Consider the following 18527-nt stretch of genomic DNA (forward strand, 5'->3'; position numbering starts at 1 on the left):
TATTAGGGGAGTGGCAACTTTTACAACGTACTTGCGGTTTCTGCATAAAAGAGCCAGCAGAACACAGTCATTGATTTAATTAGGCTTCATAAGATCCAATTTATCATGTTCTACATGACTTTCTGCAGCAAGGAAACAGAATAAATAAGACCAAAAATAGACACTGAAGCATGCTGTGAAAGCTGAACAGTAACTACAACTCCTGGGAATCTGCTCCAAGTTTTTCACAAATAGTAAACAAATGCAGTATTATATACCACACCACTTACAGAAACCTGTAGATTTTGAATCCGCAGGCATGAACTCCTTTGTATGTAAGAGGAAACATTCAAATTCATGGGATGTCCTTCACAACATTAAAACAACTGGAAATTGATTTTAACATGCAGGCTTGAAAATTATATATTTATCTATAGACACAAGGTGCTTTGTGCATGTACAGCATACATGTTCTAGTGTGTAAACAGCCAAAGCGAGAACATTTAAGGAATCTAAAACCCTTAAAAAATTATACATATTTCTAATTATTATTAAACATTTGGTAAGAAAGCCAGAACACTTAAGTTTCGCTAACAGTGCCACAGGCTGGGCTGGCTTAAAGAGCTTTATTATCATTGTACGTCTAGAAGTGAACGTTCTTTGGGAAGAGAACGACTAAGGGATGTTATTTAAGTCAGCAAGCAAGCACACCATTGTCCCAGACAATGGCCAACACTGCACGACACTAATGTGCGAAGCCTGTATTAAAGTCGGTGTGTTCCAACAGCAGTCAGTGGCTGTTACTGGAAATGCAAGCTCCAAACCTCCTCCTGGAGCAACAACTACAACACGAAGTGCACCACTGGCTCTGAGCCGCTCCATACATGTTTGCTCTGAATTTGCATGCCATCCAATGTACACTGCACGTCACATTACTCCCATGTATATGGATTCTTCATACAATTTCCTGTGTGACTAGAGAGTGAAAAGAACACAAAAACGGAAGAAACCACACCACACTCTAATCTCTGTTGCCATGACAGCAGCCTTTGAGATACTGAAATGTTCAGATTGCCAGCTAAACAAAATTGTTGAATGTGAACATTTGGCTGAGAGATTAAAAGGCTAAGGGGGTTGCAAAAGGGCAGTACCTCCCACATTCCAGGCAGCCACTGAATCCAATCAAATGGTTCTGACTCTTTAACCACAGCCATTGTGAAGACCGGATTAGGGCAATTTATCTAGATAGTTAAAACAGATTAGAGAACTGCAATTTGAAGACTATTGGCAACAGAAGTAAATGCCTACTGTACTAAGTTAATAAAGAGACTGTGAGATTTTAGGACACCTTTCCGCCGGGAACAGAACTTCCATAAATCAAAGCGCAAACATATACACATGAATTACAGCAATCTGGTTTTCTCATCTGCATTTAGAAAAGGTCACAAGGCTCATTCAAATTCATCCATAGATATGCTACCTTAAAAGCAATATTATGCGTACAATATGAAATTTAATTTGTTCCTTGCCTTGAACAAAAGCCTTTGAAATTATCTTCCAGTTTTAACAAATATCTGATGTCACAACACACAAATCTAATCCTCCAGTCAAATATTATTACAAAAACTTCCAACAACATGACCGAAATACAAAACAGCCAGTAATGGGGCATAAAAAGACATAACTTTTCCCTGAGACCTTCAGCCCTCCCAGACACTTGCAGACTGTACAGTTAACACCGACCCGAAAGTTTTCCCATCTCTGAACATTCGCTCAGGGAAGCTGTAAAATCAGTTAATTTAAGATCAACAGCTGACAATAAAGCCACAATCTAACACCCTAAGACTGTTCATTTAGGGGGTGGTTTGTTTTTTTTTTTTCAGGCAGACCAGGTTATCTTTAACAACCTGTGGAATTCATTGGACTCACGATCCTGGGCCAAGGCTTGTCCCCAGGTCCCCCAGAAGATGCCTTCTGCCCTACAGGACAGAACAATTCCTGCCGACACCAGAACCTCCTTGAACCAGTGGTTAACAAAAGCCAAGCTCTCCCCCCGCCCTTCCCGAAGCATAGAGTCGTGGCCATCTATTCTTACAGAAAACATCCTTCGTAAGGTAATGGAAAGGAAGAAAAACACCCCATCCCCATCCTCCCCCCATCTGATTTCTTTCATACATTTCAACCACTCAGCAAACGAGCAGTTCACATCCAAGAGCCAGCGGGGCTCAGACAGGAGAGCTCCCCCAGAAAGGAGACAAACTGCTCCCCTCTGTTCCAAAAGCTGTTTTACACACACACATCTCAGCACAAGGTGCATTCCCCTCCTGCCAGCCTCCTCCTTCCAGGAAGAGGAGAGGCACCGCCTGTCTGCCGGCTCCTTCCTCCCTCTCCTCCATCCACACCAGCTTCTCGGGGCCTCTGGGCAGGAGCCCCCAGTATGAAAAGCACCCCGCGCCTCTCCACGAAGCACAACGGCGGAGCCCAGGTCTCTGCCGATGCCTCCTGTTTTCCCCCCCAAGTGCAATCTCGACTCCAGACGGCGGGTCAGAGGAGAAGGGAGAGGGGTCCCTTCAGGCTTCGGGAGAGGAATGGCCGTGAATGCCCACCAGTGTTGTGGAAAAGTGTCAGCACAGGGCGCCTGGAGCCTAGCTATGCACCCCCCTAGGCAAACACACAGACCTCCAGCCTCCACGCACGTGCCACCCCACTGGTACCAACGCTGCTGCTCTCTGCTAAAACCAGCGATGGCTCAGTCAGGGTCATCTCGGGGTTTCTCCTTCTGGGTGAGCGTGACCAAAAGGAACAGACAAAACAGGAACATTCTCCAGGGCTGGGGACAGGGAGGGGAAATCAAAGGCAGAGCAGCGCACTCAAAACGTGGTGTCTTCTCTCTAGGGAAGAGGTCTCGGGGCTGTTTTGTTTTGTTTTTTTTAAAAGAAAGAGGAAGAACAGATAGATCTCACAAACACATAGCAGAGAGAAGGACACAGGAGCCAAACACACAGTTGTGGGACATTTATTATAGACACAGGGAGACACAGAAGAGAAGAGGTGGAGAGGAGCTTTGTCCTACCTTTTCTGTTTTCAATTTCTTGATTCGCCTGTGGCTCTCCTCCTCCTCCTCTTCCTTCTTTACCAAAATAGAGTTCCCCATTAACCCTGAATCCGGGGTACTTTTGCTCACCTCCCCCACAGCAGAGGAGGTGCAGTGGAAGGGGCTGCTGCTTCCACCAGCACCTCCCTTGGCCCCGAAGCCATAGAGGTGCCCAGGGGGAGCTTGGCTGCTGCCACCCCCACTGCCATTGGGGTGGCCCTGCTGGAGGTCATGCTGCTTGTCCTTCCTGGATTTTCCCGCATCCTTATCCCGCTTGGAGCCTCTGCTGCCCGGGGCTTTACCTGGTTTCTCCTCTTTGTTTTTCCCACAAGAGGCAATGGTGGTGTTGTTGCTGGTGGTGTTATTATTGCCGTTTGGGTTACTGCTCACGCTTTGACCCAGTGCTGAATTCATGCCAGTTGCCTCTCCAGGGCGCCCTTGGACTTCCTGCCTCTTGCCAGCACTGCTGATCTCAGGAATCCCATACAAGGCAGCAGAAGGCAGAGATTTATTAGCATCCTTGGAAGTTTTACTCCTTTTCACTTTTGATTTGCTAGTCTCTTTGTGAGAGGAATTCCCCTGGGGAGCAGAGGGCTGAACGGAAGCAAATTTTAGGCCATCAGCTAAGGCTGAGGTAGCATTAGCCCCACTGGAAGCCAGACCCCCGCAATCCTTGGAGCTGGTGTTGCTGCTGCTGGTGGTATTAGTAGAATTATTCATCTCAAATTTCTGTCTGTCCTTCTCCAAATCGGCATCCAAATCAATTATTAAATTCCCAACACCGATTTCCCAGTCATCGCCACTGTCATAAGTGTCAACCGCGTTTGGATCCACACCTTTTCCTGCAGTGGAAGTGTTCAATGACATCCTGAAGACGAGATCTCTAGAGTAAAAATCCGATGAACTTTCCTTTGGAGATGTGGGGACATTCGTTTATCTCCGTTGGGCTCTCTTAAGTTCAACTCTTCTTGTCTTCCTCCCCCAGGTGTGTCTAGGTTCACAACCCGCAGTCCACGTCCACCTTGTCCTGTGAGGGGAAAAGTCAAATATTTCTTGTCTGGGTGTTACCAGAACATAATACGACTAATAAAAAGGGGGCAAGGTAGGGGGAGCAAAATCATTCACCGTTGCCATGGTTTTTTCTTAAGTTTGTTAAACCAGAGGCAATGGCCGTGATGCTTTTACAGTGAGCATCTTTAATCTAGTTCTATACCAACATCCACAATCTGTCAAAAAGTCATGTTCACACCAAAAAAAAAAAAAAAAAAAAAAAAAAGAAAAAGAAAAAGAAAGAAAAAAATAACTAAATGATTTAAATACATAAAGCTCAGGAAATACAGTCTTAGAAGTGGTGCCTAGCTGTTGGAGCACATGGTGTAATCTAACCTCTTGGACGACCACCTAGGCACGAAAGGGAGAAAAGGAAGGACACAGATTCACTCTCCACTGCATTCCATGGATTTTGTGGCTTTAAACCAGACCCTTGAAGTTTTGTGACTCTCCTATCTTTTACCCTCCTTCCACTTAATCTCTTGGGGGGGAGAGGGAGTGCTAAGGGAAGTGGGAAGCCTCATTTTCCTTGCCACAATACAGCTTCTGTTAAAAACCAACAACCTACAAACACAAATGTTTACTGGAAAATATTAAACTCCATAGGTTAAAAACAAAAAAAATTAGAAAAGAAATAAAAAGGTCTTTTTTTCTTTAAAAAAATATTCTCAAGATAACAGTTCTAAAAGCAGTTATAATGTACTCATAGGTCACACAATTGTTAGGTCTGTTAAATATAGTATTACTGACTGTACAGGAAACTGATTAAGACATACACTTTAAGTGATCTGCACCAAGGTGGCCTCAGTGACCGCAAATGAGTGTGTGTTTGACAAAGCTTAGTTAAAACGATTTTTAAAGGGATCTCTCCCTTTTACAGACGACTGTCGAAATACTGATACATATATATGCATAATGCTTACCTTTAATCCTTTATCATTTTTTAATTAAACCAGCAAATCAAAATGCTGTTCCCACACGTCTCAGCAACAACTCTGTGCCTCATTTTACTTAAAGAGCAAGTGATCAAGAAGTAGAAAGCAAGTATCATCTCAGCCAGTACAAATCGGTCAATAACATATCTCCCCCTACTTTGGCACACGGATCAGAAGTCCTTTTTTTGTTTGTTTAGGTTTTTTTCCTCCTTGCTTAAAAGAAAAAAAAAATTTAAAAAAAAAATGCTGAGCCTCACAACTTTACCAGATGGCAGGTAATATTTCACATTCAGAACTGAAGCATCAAGGACCAGATTTTTGTTTGTTTGCTTTTCCTGAATAAGCACCGAGACGTAACAATCATCACAGTAATTAAACAAAAAAAAAAAAAAATGTTTCCCCAACTTCACACTCCGTCTTCAGCCCCGGACCTGGGAGCCATCCTGATCAGTAAGTAATGATCCCATGAAACAAACCTACAGGCGCCTGGGTGTTACAAGACAGAATGTGCTAACATCGGGATAAATTAGTGAAAGGGAGGAAGGAAAAAAAGAAGAAGAAAGGACTGAAAATCTGGGCTGGATTCCGCCTGTTAGTTGGGAAGTGGCATTTTTTTCGCCCGTCCTGACAGATCTGATTTCTTGAAGTAACTTGAAGGGAAGCGGGGGTGGGGGGGGGGGGGGGGGGGGGCGGGGGGGGCGGGGGTGGCGAGGAAGAGGAGGAGGAACGGGAGGGGGGAATCACTGATCTGATAAACCGGTTATCAAAACATTTTGTGGGAGTGGAGGAAGGACAGCGTGCTCTCAAACTAAGTAAATTTTCCCAGGGATAACATTTCGGGGAGGGGGGTGTTTGTCCCCGTCTCCCCCGCCTCAAATCAGCGCTTTTTAAAAATAATTAAAAAAGCACAGGCACAGATCAGAGTTTCAAATTGCTTTCTCGGGGAAAAAAAAAAAAAAAAAGAAAAAGAAAAACCCAGGAGCTTGGGCTAATCAGTCATGCGGTAAGTAATTCAGTAATTAGAGTCCGAGGAGATAAAGCAGACGACCTTTTTTTCAGGACAGATCGCTCCCACCTTATTGTCTGGGCAAACCTCGCAGCCTACTTCTACCCCCCCCTCCCCCTCCCCCTCCCCCCCCCCCCCGTCAGACGGTCTCGGAGCTTTAGCTTGGTATTTTTAATTAGCCGGCGATGGGAAGCTAAAAGCCGTAATGAATTGCCGGTGGCGGGCGGGCGGGCGGGGGGAGGGAGGAGAGGGGGAGGAGGGGCGCTCGCGCCAGCAACCGCCAACCCCCGAGGCGCGGCGGTTCCGTTACAGTTCAGGCCGCCCGCGTCACGTGAGGCTGGCGGGCTCCATTGGTTGTCGTGAGAACAAAAATGGGTGACAAGCGTAACCGGCGAATACGGGTCGGGTCTTTAACACGCAAAAAGCACACCGCGACAGACAGACAGACAGACGACGGACATCAGGCAGGCAGAGCCCGGCAGGACTGCCGCTCGCCTCGGCCTCTCGCCGCCACGCCCGCGGCCGAGGGGGGACCCTGGTGCCCGGGGGTGCCGCCGCAAAGCGGGTGCCCCCCAGAAACACCTTACAACCCACCTCACACGGCTCCCCCGCACACACCACCACCACCCCCCGCACACCCCCCGCCACCCTCCCGGCGGTCCGGCGAGGGGATGCCGTTACCTCGGGGCTTTCCCCTCCTCTCGCCTCGGGACGGCAAGCGGCGGCCGGCTGGGAGACCCGGGCGGGGGGAAAACGGCCACGGCACCGGCGACCAACGGGCGATCCCACCGTCCGTCCCCCGTCGTCCCCCGTCCCCCCCCCCCCCCCCCGCCCCAGCTCCAGCTCCAGCCCCGCGTTTCTGGCGTCCCGGTGTGACGGGAGAAATGCCTCCCGCGCCGCCGGGATCTGTCGGTACCCCATCACTCCGCTAACGAGCGCCTTGCTCTCGGGGCCGGGGGGGGGAGGGGGAGGTATGCAGGCTTGTCGGTAATTGTGTCACTTTTATTTTTCCCCCTTGGTTAGTTAAAACCCCAAAAAGGCACTATGCTTTAACGCCCCCCAAGTGCACCGTCAAGTATGATTTGTGTGACTACAGTGCTTTCACCCTCTTATTTCCCTCAAATAACTCATCCTGCTTGTGGGATTCTTTTTTTTTAAAGCCCCAAAAAACCCTAGTTACCTCAACTCCCAAAACTCTTAACACTCCCCTTTGCAGAGAAAAAAAAAAAAAAAAAATCCCCTCTAAGTGCTATAGACACACCACGCAACCGTACTTACGGTCTGTATTGGATCGAGTTGACCTTTTCCTTCTAACTGCATTGAGTGTGTTTTTGTTGCAGCCGCTTTTTATTTTAGGAAAAAAAATCTAATGTCTTCAACAGATTTATTGTGTTTGGAAGAAGAGAGCACCAGATACCATGAACACTCCTTTCTTTCTAGAAACAAAATTAAAACAAAAATAAAAACGGGGGAGGGAAGAAAAAAATCGCATCTGTGTCTGTCCCCGCACAGGCTGACACACACATATACACACACACACACTGACTGACAGACAGACAGACGCACGCGCACGCACGCACACCCGCGCACACACACACACACACACACACACGGGACGCAGCGCTGCCCCCGGGGCGGGGGAGCGGGCGCGGGAGCGGGCGCGGGCGCGGGAGCCCGCTCCGGCGCGGTACCTGAGAGGGACTTTTCTTTGTTCACGATGCCCTTTCCCTCCTGGCCAATCAGAAGCCAGCTTTTATGAAACCAGGCTCTCTGATTGGTCCCTCGCTCCTCCTGCATGCCGGCGAGGGTGAGAGACAGAAACACGCACGCACACACACACACACACACGCACACATTGTACACAGAGGCATTAGCGCACGCATACACCACCCCCCACCCCCCCACACACACACGCAGAGCCCCTCGCTCTGCAGCCCTCAGCCGGCGCCGAGTGCTACAGTCGGCAGCCTCCTGCTGCAGCCAGATACAAATCATGTTTCCCATTTCAATTATCCTATATAACATTTAGGGCTTAGGGGAAAAAAAAAAAAAAAAAAGAGAGGGAGGAGGGGAAAAAATAGAAAACCAAGGTGGAGAGGAGCTCTGCCAAGACTCACACGTTGGGAGGAAGACTCCCTCATTTCATTTTAATTGAATTTCAGGGCAGTTTTCGAAGCGATGATGAATGATTTTTCTGTGCTGGTTTCAAAGAGGCAATTTAGAATCTCACTCATAATTTTTAAATGCCCTCTCATTCAAAATTATAACAGCTTGAAGCCAGCGAGAGAGGGCTGCTGATACACATGTGCGATTATTTCCGTGCTTAGTGGAGGAGAAAAGCAAACAGTGTCTGGAGGAAGGGGCTGAAGGGAGGTTCAGGGCAGGGCAGCACCCCCGCCTCTGCTCGGGGGGACACCGAGGCGCTGCTGCGCTTTCGGAGCAGCCCTCTTTCTTGGTATGCACTCTCTTCCCCTCCTCACGTATTTTATTCCATGTTCATTTTTACAATGTGGTTTAAGTTAGGCAGGTCGGGTTTTATTCTTTCTCTCTTTTTTCCTCTTTTTTTTTTTCTTTTTTCTTTTTTTTTTTTTTGGTCCTCTTTTTTCGGAAGGAGAAGGAGCAGAAAATAACCCTTTTGTTTCCAGGCTGCTGATTTACTGCTCCACGCACTGAAGTGTGAATGCCAGCGACCGTATAACTACCACGTGAACATCCTTTCACAGGAATTAGTAACACAAATCTTCCCTATCGGGCTTTGTGTAGCTCGAAAATATCCCCCTTAATCATTCCTTTTGTTTAGGTTGGGAGCCATTATGCTACACCACTGCGTTAAATTGCGTTTAACCCTTCGCAGACGGCGGGGGTGGGGTGGGGAGGGGGCCGCCCGCGGGCACCCGGGGGGGAGGGGGGGGGCGCTGCCCCTCGCGCCAGGCACCCGTGGGCACCTCCGGGCCGGGGGGGTCGGACCCTGTCCTTTTTCATACCCTTAATCACGGTTTACTTCCCACCACCCACCCCCACCCCACCCCACCCCCGCTTTTTTTTTTTTTTTTTTTCTTTCCCCTTGATCTCACTGGGAATTATCTCCCTGTGAAAATCGATAGGGGATGTTTTTCTTGCCAAATACACGCGTTGCCCAAGTCAAGGTTTCCGGCCAGAAGTCAAAGCGTGGCATTTACGATGTCCTGCGCACCCCTGACAGGGTGACAAAATACCTCTTTGGACTTCATCCAGCTAAGCAAAATTAAGGGCGTTAGTGTCCCCGCAGTTACACGCTTCCCATCAAAGGGGTGATTAGCGGAGAGGTAGTCCAGGAGTAAAAACCTCCTAAACCTGCTCGCTGCGGGGGCATCGGGGAAGGTGATGCAAGATGGGGGGGTGGGGTGGGGGGTGGTAAAAGCCACCCGTGATGTGGCACCCGGCCGTGCCTTGGCCACCAGGCCACCGTGACCAGGGCCCTTGGGGCTGCCCTCCCGGTGCCGTGAGCCCCGGCTCCCGGTCGCCCCTCCGGCCTCACGCCGGGGGCACCAGGGTCACCAATACACGCTCCCTTGGGAGGCCACCCAGAGAAAACCCGCTCCGCTTCTCCTGGTGTAAACCCACTTCCCCTTCGGGGGCTGATAATGGAAGGGGTTTATTAGCAAGGGTAAGTTCACTGCCAAGGAGGCCCTTGATCACATTAAAATTTTTAAGTGATGACAAAGGTGGGGGGGGGGGGGCTGAGAAGAAAAGGGGTCCCGGCACGTGCATCGTGCAAGCAAGAAGTGCTGCCTGGTGTGAACGCGTCCCTGCCTTGCCGCCCCGGCATTCTGACAACGCTGGGACGATCGCGAGGAGCCCCGGCGAGGGGCTGCTTCCCAGCTGGTGCGGCAGCCGAGGTGGCTGCGGACACTGCCGGTGGTACCCGGGGGTGGCCCACCTGCGCCCCAGTGTTCGCAATTTGTGGGGCAACGAGCGTGCATAATGTTACAAGGTACTGAAAATCACAGGTTCCCCGGGGGCAACTCTTGGGTGATTTCACCCAGTGGTTTGCGAAAATTCTAACATCAGCAACAGCAAGCCTGCTTTTTTTAGCCTGCTTAGTTGCGGATCGCTGTTCCTCTTTCTTTACAGTATGTATTTTTCAGATTTAGGTAATGGCCCTGATTTTTCAATATCGACCTCTGTTTAGACACGTTTCACTTTGGGCTGCTTTTCGTCTGCGAAATTACAGTCATTTTCACATTATTATACAGTGAGTTGGAGACAGTTTGTATTTAGCATTGGGTGGGGGAAGGGGTATTATGGGAAGTGATCTGCTATGGTCAGCACATAATTTCAGCCCAAAGAAAATTGCTTCTGAATAGATGGTCTGTTAACTAGCCAAGGAACAGTCACTGGGAGAGATTGCAAAAATGCCTCTGCTTTATCTGAGTAACACCATCATTTTAATTTCTGAAAGCAACCGTCAGTGGAAGAGCCGTTTCTCCAAGCACAGCTGCCAACTGATGGGTAAAGTATCCCCACAAACCTCCTTAGATCACAAAAAATTCAGAGGGGAGCCTCCCCCCTCTCTCCCCTGGCTGCTGTGTATGACTACAGAGGGAAGGGGCCTGCCCAATGTACCGCATGGTTACCGGAGCAGGGGTTTATTTATCTATTGCTGTGGCAGGAATTACAGCCAGACCACTCGCAGGCCCGTGGGTGCATCTGCAGCAGCCGATTCCCATGAGTGGCTGCAAAAAGACCACTTAACTCGCATTGTCTCGTCAGGTTGGAAATGTCCCTATTTCAAAAAGAGGCCAGTGCCCGCTGTATGATTTAGTGGCTTTTTCGCCTTAATTTCTGCCTGCTCGCCAAATTAAATTACAACTTCGTATTCGCGTACGTTTTACAAGACAGACAGAAGGCCAATAAATTAGTGATGTTTGTCTAAAATAGGAAATCCGTTTTTAATTAATGCAGCTGCAAGCCGCTAATAATCCCAAAGAGATCCCCATCCACCCTCCCCGCCTCCCCCCTTCTCTGTCTTTAATCTTGCCAGACACATGCCTCGTATACGCTAAGAAAAATTACCGGCAAACGTCTATTTTTAGCGAAAGGAATGCGAGGCTCTTATCGTACACTCCCGGACAGTTTAAAAACACGTTTGTTATGAGGAAACGCTCCTCCTTCCTTCTCCCGGGGCAGCCTGGCGACACGATCAATCCCTGCGGCCAGGCGGGACCCTCCGGCCCGCCGCGCACCGGCGGCGGCCGCCCCTCGCCCCCCCCCCCCCCCCTCCTGTCTTTCCCCCCCACCTCCCCCCCGTGCCGCCCGCTCCCCCGGCCGGCGGCGCCCCGGGCGCGGAGCGGGCAGCGGCCAATCACCGCTCCAGAAATCGCTTTCCCGACCTCTCATTGGCTGGGGCTGGGCGGGGGTGTGCGGCTGGCGGCGGCGCTGCGGCCGGCTCCCTCTGCGCCCCGCCGCGCCCGGCTGTGCCCGCGGCGGGCGGGCACGGGCGGGCGGGGTGTCTCCGCCTGTGCCGTGGTGCCCGAGCGCCCCGGGCACCTGTGCCGGGAGGCAGAGGCGTCAGTGGGAAAACAAAGACCGCAGCAAATACTTACTCACGGACGACTTCGGGAAGGGCCTTCTTCGATCCTTGCCCGTGCCCCAGTCCCGCTAACAGGACGAACTTTAAGGTCATCGGTGTTAAATTTATTAATGCCTGAAAATGCCACGTCGTCCTACCAACATTTGCAGCTGCGCCTTAATTACCATCCTTCAGACGACCTCTTCCAGCTGCACCCTTTGTTCCTGCCTTTCATGTTGCGGGAGCAGGGGTGCACGTACGTGCAGAAAATCTCAGGGTTGCACACAGGACATCTGCAAAGATTAAACCATCGTCCTTTTTTCTTCAACTTTGCGCTAAAAAGAGGACACAATCTGTTTATCCTGAAGACTTACTTCCAGATTTATTAGGTAAACAATGAGTGGCGTTTCTCTCGTATACAACATTTTGCACATGAAGGGTTTCTCACAGCAGATCTGAAAGCAGTGCACTGGAAATTATCATATTGATCCAAAAATTCTGGATGAGCACATCCTTACAAGCCTCAGAATTTGTCACGGCCTACCCCGCAGTCTTGCGGACAAACTTTGAATTGATGCGCGCAAACTACTGGCTCTGCAGATTAGTTGTGTATAATTTATGGCAGTGTTGCAGACTGCCAGTGATCCATAGACCAGAGTGTGGGAACTGGTGGTACAAACATACAGAGGAGTCATTATACACTCGACAGATACTTATGTTAGACGCTACTTTTTTTTTTTTTTTTTTTTTTTTAAGAGGCAGCGCTAACAATGTTTTCTTCTTTAGAACAGTCCATGGACTCTTTTACATTTATCTGCATATTCACAAGGAGTCTCAGTTCTATATCTAATCTGAAGGTCAGTGTCTCTGATGTTTCAGCACACAAATATAGGTTATATACAGAAACAAAGTACTGCTGTAGTGTTTACAGAAGAGCAATGAAGATGGCCTGGCAACTGGCAACTAGAGGGAATGATTAATGAAAGACTCGTGTGTGTGTGTGTGTGTGTGTGTGTGAATTTATTTGGGGTTAGGGAGAGAGATGGAAACTATCTTTCTGAGAGCACAGGGGACAAAAAAAAAAAAGAAAAGAAAAACAACAGTTGAAGATTTTTTAAAAAAATCCTGACAGTGAAATGTGCTAATCAGTGAAATAAATAACATCCCAAAGGAAGTTCTTAAATCCCATTGCATAGGACTTGAAAATTAGGCTGGAAAAAAGCACTAAAAATAAATACTATGGGGAATGACTCCATTTTGGCATTAGAATGGACTGAATGACCTAGTAAGGCTTTTTTCCATTTTGTAACTTAATAGTTCTGTGAAGCTCTGCTGTAGAATTGGAGCTACAAACCTTTTACCCAGACATGAATATATCCTTCAGTTCACTGTGTAGATAGTCAATTTCTCCCCAATTTAAACAAAAGCTTATGTATTTATGTATTGCATTATGTAAACATTCAGATAATATTAAACACATTATTTCTTGCTTAATAGACTGTCTGCGATAAGAAACAGGCAATACATGTTAAAATCTGCTATAGCCTTTTGTCTTAGCCTTAGTACTCTATTACACAGTGTATTTTTTACAGCTACTTTCATACAAAATAGCTTAATGTTTCACAGTCGATTATAATTTGCAATAGAAATGATGGATGCAGATTCAGTATTTTAGTCAGGCAGCATCCACATTATAGTAGTGCTAAGGTGAAAAATGTACAAAAGGCCAGTGGCTGGGTGCCATACTTCAGTGTTTCAGAGAGAACAAATGAGCATGGGGAAATGAAACTGAGGCTTAGGGAATAGGATTGGATTGCTTTATTAGAGAGAAGGCTAGGAGTCATAGGCCAGGGAGAGGGAAGATGAGTCTTGAGATGGAATTTGCAGAGGAGTAGCCAGTTACGCTTACAGAGCCTGCAGCAGAAGCAGGGGTGAGAGGGATTTGCTGTCCAATGTGAAAGGAGAGCAAGAAGCATGATGCTGGATGAGCAGAAGGAATAGGCCAGAGATAAGATCAGATAGTACATACTAGGAGTAAGATAAAGATGACTAAGAGGCAGAGTGTGTAGTGGCTGGTGAAGTGAGGAATGAATTTGTGGAAGCTTTCAGAGCCAAGGATAGGTATATCATCCTCGGGGGAGGATGAGGAAACATGCTGCTGCATTTTTGACAGGACTTTGAAGGGGAATGACCCTGAAAACTCACTGAAGAAGTTATCAGAATGTGTTTGGGAGTTGATGTCCGATAGATTTAAAAACTGCAGAGGTGTGGAAGGAGAAAATAACTGCCCTGGGACAAGATGAATGCCTGAGATCTTGATAACCAAGCCAAGAAGCATTTTAACAAATGAAGTTATGTGGACCACCAGAGCTACGAGTGAAGAGAGTATCCCTAAGAACTTCTCAGTGTGTACCAGAGCAGGCAGCTGTGGCCTCTTGCTTTCCTTGTTGCTCTGTTACTGCTTCCTTTGCTGTACTGGGGCAGGAGAGAAACACAAAGAGAGCTTCGTACCCTCAACTGCACAAGAAGGGACCTGCTGCAAAAGAAGTGTGAGGAGGCAGAGATCAAGACAATAGAAAAAGGGGGGGGGGGGGGGGGGGGAGGATGAGACCGAGAGAGGGAGACAGAAAAGAGGACAGTGTAACTACAAAAGGGGAAGAATGATCTCATTAGTGCAGAGCATGGGGAATTGGGGGGGGTCTGTGCTCAGCTGTCTCACGATTATTATGTGACCTTGGGAAGTTCATGGTACTTCTCTGTGTGACTTGGCCATCTTGCCTTGAAATGGTAACTAAAACAATGCGTGGATGTAAGAACATCCGTAATTCCTCAGCCAAAAATAATGCAGCTATGTTTTTGAGTGGAAGGGGAGCCTGGATGAGATGAGACATTACTCACTTTCAAGGCTTACATTCTCTATGGGGCTACCTGAAACATTGCAGAACTGCGTTCTTGATGTTTGAGGAGAAGATCCATCCAGCCTTTAGATATTTTCTGGATAGATATGACTGCAAAAGTTTAATTTAGAAAGAGAAGAAGTCTGACAAATAAAGAAGAAAATGGCAAGAAAAAACTGAGGTATGCATAGATTTAGAAGTCTGGCGGTAAGGAATATCAAGTTACAAAAAAACCAAACCAAAACAAAACAAAAACCATTATGAGATTTTCCCACAAAAGGCAATAAATCACCTGAGAATCCAGAAAATTTTATAAAACATTCAAAACAATTTTGGTGATGTCTTGAGCTGTTGATACATGGTATGTGTACAACAGTCCAATAGTCTTGTTATGCTCCTTGGTTCAACATCTAGGAGTTGTACCACAGCAGGGGCCATGAAACTTAGCTGGTGTTACGCACCTCAACTGTGATAAAAGAAAATGACAAACATCATCATCGCTAGTTGATCATTCTTCGTATTAGGGAAGAAGGTTATCATTGTAGCTAAACTGAGTGCATCACTCCTGTCTCTGCTTTAAAGCAGTGGCATGCACTCAAGCTGGCGCTGTTTATGTCAGACACAAGGCAGAGGTGATCTGTTTAGCTGGTGAGCCTCTGCACAATCTGGACTTTGAAACCTGTGGCTCTTCTCATCACAGTGCTTCTGCTTCCTCACTTGTAATTTCACATAACACTGATTACTTACCTTACAGGGTGCCCTGAGGACTGTGTTTGTTAAGCATATTGAGATCAAGTGTGATGTTATCAAGAACATCTGCATTAGATTTAGGCACGTGTATTGCAAATAACTACTATTAAAGTAGCCCTTTCAGTGACTGAAACTGCTGTCTTCTTTGGGACTAGAGAAAAAAAAGGTAGACCAAAGAGTCACACACAGGTCTCAGCTTTATCTGCCTTATGTAAAGACACTCTGTGCTTTCAAACCCTTTAAGCAGGGACGGCAGCAGACTTTTCATCTTATTCCCTGAACAGCCACAGGGATGTGAAAAAAAGACCCGGTGCACATTTTATAATTCTGGTTAAAGAAGTCTTGAGTCCTTAGGAGATGCTCAGGGATCCTTCTGGAGCTTAAGGTTTTCTGTGGTGTCCTGAAGCCAGAAGTGCTCTTTTTTCAACCATCTTCCAACAGAAATACTATAAAGAAACCTGGAAGAAATGCTGTGCGGATCACTGCTCCTACAGAGTATATTCTAGCTCATAGTCATCAAGAATGCCCAACAGATTATTTCCAAATTGTACTTAAGGATACTTACTTATGAACTGTTCCATACTCTGGACCATGGAATAGCATTTTACAGAGTACATACTCCTCCTTCCCTTTGTCTCCAGGTTTGCAATTTAGGAATAAATTATAGAATTGTTATTAAAATTTTTCTTTTTAATTTTACACTTCTTAATTGTAAGCGCACAAATGTAATGCCCTCAGAATTAAAACACTTGTCTTAAAATTTTGCCTGAAGCAAAGTTTTATAGCTTTTAAACAGTGTTGGCTGGGTTATAATTTTAATGGTGATATTAAAAGATGTCTGTAAGTACGTTGATACTAATAAATATTAAAATGCAATGTTTTTATTTGGAGAAATGAATTTGTGTGAACTATTTCTAGCTGTAAATCTTTTTATCTAACACTCTATTTTGTTGGTTAAAAGCATTCCTCTGAGGTCAAATAAAAAATTGTAATCAAATGCAGAACAACTTTCTTTTGTACTGCTGTTCAAAATGGTGAACTAGTTCTGAAATATAATCTATTAGCGTATTATTAATTAAATCATTTAGCACCGAGGTCAAGGCTTTTCAAAAAAAAAAAAAGAAGGAAAGTGCACTTTTTGGAGGAGAATATTTGCTGTCTACCCTTCTTACTTGTTATTTGTAAAAAACCTGGGTTATAATTTGTTTTTGGGGAGGAAAATATTGTTGACAAGAATGCATTTCAAGTGCACAAAAATAAGTGGACAATGGCTTCCATATGATTACTTTGCAAGGAGTAGGTGTGAGAACTGTGCCAGTGTTGAGCACTACCCTTACCACATCCTTAGTTCCACAGGCTTCAGTATGAGGAATAATGCCAGAGTGTGACCCTAAGCAGAAAATATGAAGCCCTAAGTATTATCTGCCCAACATTTTAACATGTTCACATACTTGAGAATGATCAGAAACTTCCAGGGATACGTTGCTGTATTCACACACAGTGTCACAACAACTCAGATTGCAGATAATTGTTCCTAAGTTCAGTTCTCCAGAAGGTATTTATAGAAAGAGCTTTGGGGAAAATGTGATTGTGTTCCTTTTATTTCTCTCTATTTTAGCCTTATTAAAAGGAGAAACTATGCATCTGAAAAGAAAAACATGAAGAGGAGACCCCATTGCCATTACTTTGGAGAGCTGAGAGGTGGAGAATGAAAAAGCCATTGGTCTCAGTTTTATTACCACAATGGCCTTTTATGAGAGGGATTAGATACGCCTAGAGCTGGTGCAGCATTCAGTGCTGCCCTGGACAACAATCTGGAAAGAAAGACGATAAAAATCAGTTTGTCATAAGGTTAAATCACCACAGACTAGCTAGATTGGCTTTTCAGATTGTTTTTCATTTGGGGAAATGAGAAAAAACAGGAAGAAAAGAGAGAAATATGGTTTAAAAGCTGTTTGGTGGTGGTTTTTTTTCCTTCTCTCGTTTTTTTTTTTTCTCTTTCCTGCAAGATGTAGCATTCAGAAAACATGTTGAGCGAGTTGAGGCATTAAAAAGATCAGTCTTTGGTTGCTGAATGAAAGACTGTTGTGCGTGTGACTCACATACTAAACAGAAATCTGCCTTCAAAGCCTATTTTACTGCCTAATTATATATACACAAAATGTAGCTGTCTGTTTCAATCAAATCCTAGGAAAAAGAATAAAACTCCTCTTAAGATGCAATTTTCATGGTTTTTCATAACCTTAGAACACACACTGCTAATGCAAAAGGGGGAAGTACAGCTGCAAGGTCCAGATAAGGCACCAGTAATTGTTTTTCTTTTAATTATTACTTTATAAAGACATTATACCTCCTACTCAGAATGAGGAAAATTAGTGTCCTCTCCTTCTCCCCCCCCCCCCCCCCCCAACCTTTTTAAGGTCGCCGCCGCCGCCCTCCCCTCCCTTCCCCCCCCCCCCCCCCCCCCCCCCCGAAAGCTTGTTGTTATGCATTTCAGGAGCAGCCAGCAGCTATGGAAAGTACTTTTAAGCAGCCTCTGCTAATAACAAGCTTTCAGGAGGGATCTAGGAATTCCAACCCTCTGTGAACCTTTGTATTGCACTGAGCACTCCATATGAAAAAATAAACCAAAACAAATATAGAGTGAAAGAATGCACCATAAAATATAAAATAATTGCTGGCAATCAGCTCTCTTGGAAACTTTCAAGCTGGACAACATGTGTGAGCCATTTCTTTTATGAGACAAAAAACCCTAAACTGATTTTAGCTCTTCCTGCAGTAATGTATGTGCACGTGTGTGAGTATATGCATATACATACATTTTTTTTTTTTGATAATCTACTATTCAGAGGTCTTTTTTAATAACTTCAGCTGTAAAGTTTGATAAGCCATTACTAATTTACATCCTCTTGCAGATACAAATCATTAAAATGAAATGATGTTTTAATGGCTTAGCCAATATATATCTAATTGCTCTTTAACAGTTTCTTACTCTGAAGATATCACTGGATAGTGGGAGACTGGCACACTAGAGGTAGACGTTTATTCTGCTAATCGCTGTGCCAGCGGAAGAGGTACTGCCCGTCTTCTGCCTGGGGATAGTGCATCATGTTCTTCCTGACCTGAGCACTCCCTAGACCACTGCAGCCAAAATGAGACAAATTAGCAAAACTATTTTCCTCACTGTTTTAAGTAGTTGAACCCACTTAGGCAGAAGTGAGTTGGAGGGGGCTCTTACTGGAAGAGGTGAAGTTTCGTAGCTTCT

The 18527-nt window shown here is 46.1% G+C and overlaps 1 protein-coding gene across 4 annotated transcripts in view; it reads right to left on the reverse strand.

Moving 5' to 3' along the window:
• Window positions 1-7561, reverse strand: part of ZNF608 (zinc finger protein 608) — an 86061-nt gene extending 78500 nt beyond the window's left edge. For 2 of the 4 annotated variants that reach the window (XM_049794818.1, XM_049794821.1), the window contains exons 1-2: window positions 6746-6867; window positions 3053-4100 (exon numbers count right to left, since the gene is read on the reverse strand). In XM_049794818.1, coding sequence (XP_049650775.1) covers window positions 3053-3940 — 888 coding nt within the window. In that variant the 5' untranslated portion in view covers window positions 3941-4100; window positions 6746-6867. Of the gene's footprint in view, window positions 1-3052; window positions 4101-5046; window positions 5409-6745; window positions 6868-7342 lie in introns of those variants that run through there. The other 2 variants (XM_049794819.1, XM_049794820.1) reach the window with 2 other exon arrangements.
• Between the last annotated feature and the right edge of the window lie 10966 nt (window positions 7562-18527).

Source organism: Accipiter gentilis, chromosome Z, assembly GCF_929443795.1.
Source record: "Accipiter gentilis chromosome Z, bAccGen1.1, whole genome shotgun sequence".
NCBI lineage: Eukaryota > Metazoa > Chordata > Aves > Accipitriformes > Accipitridae > Astur > Astur gentilis.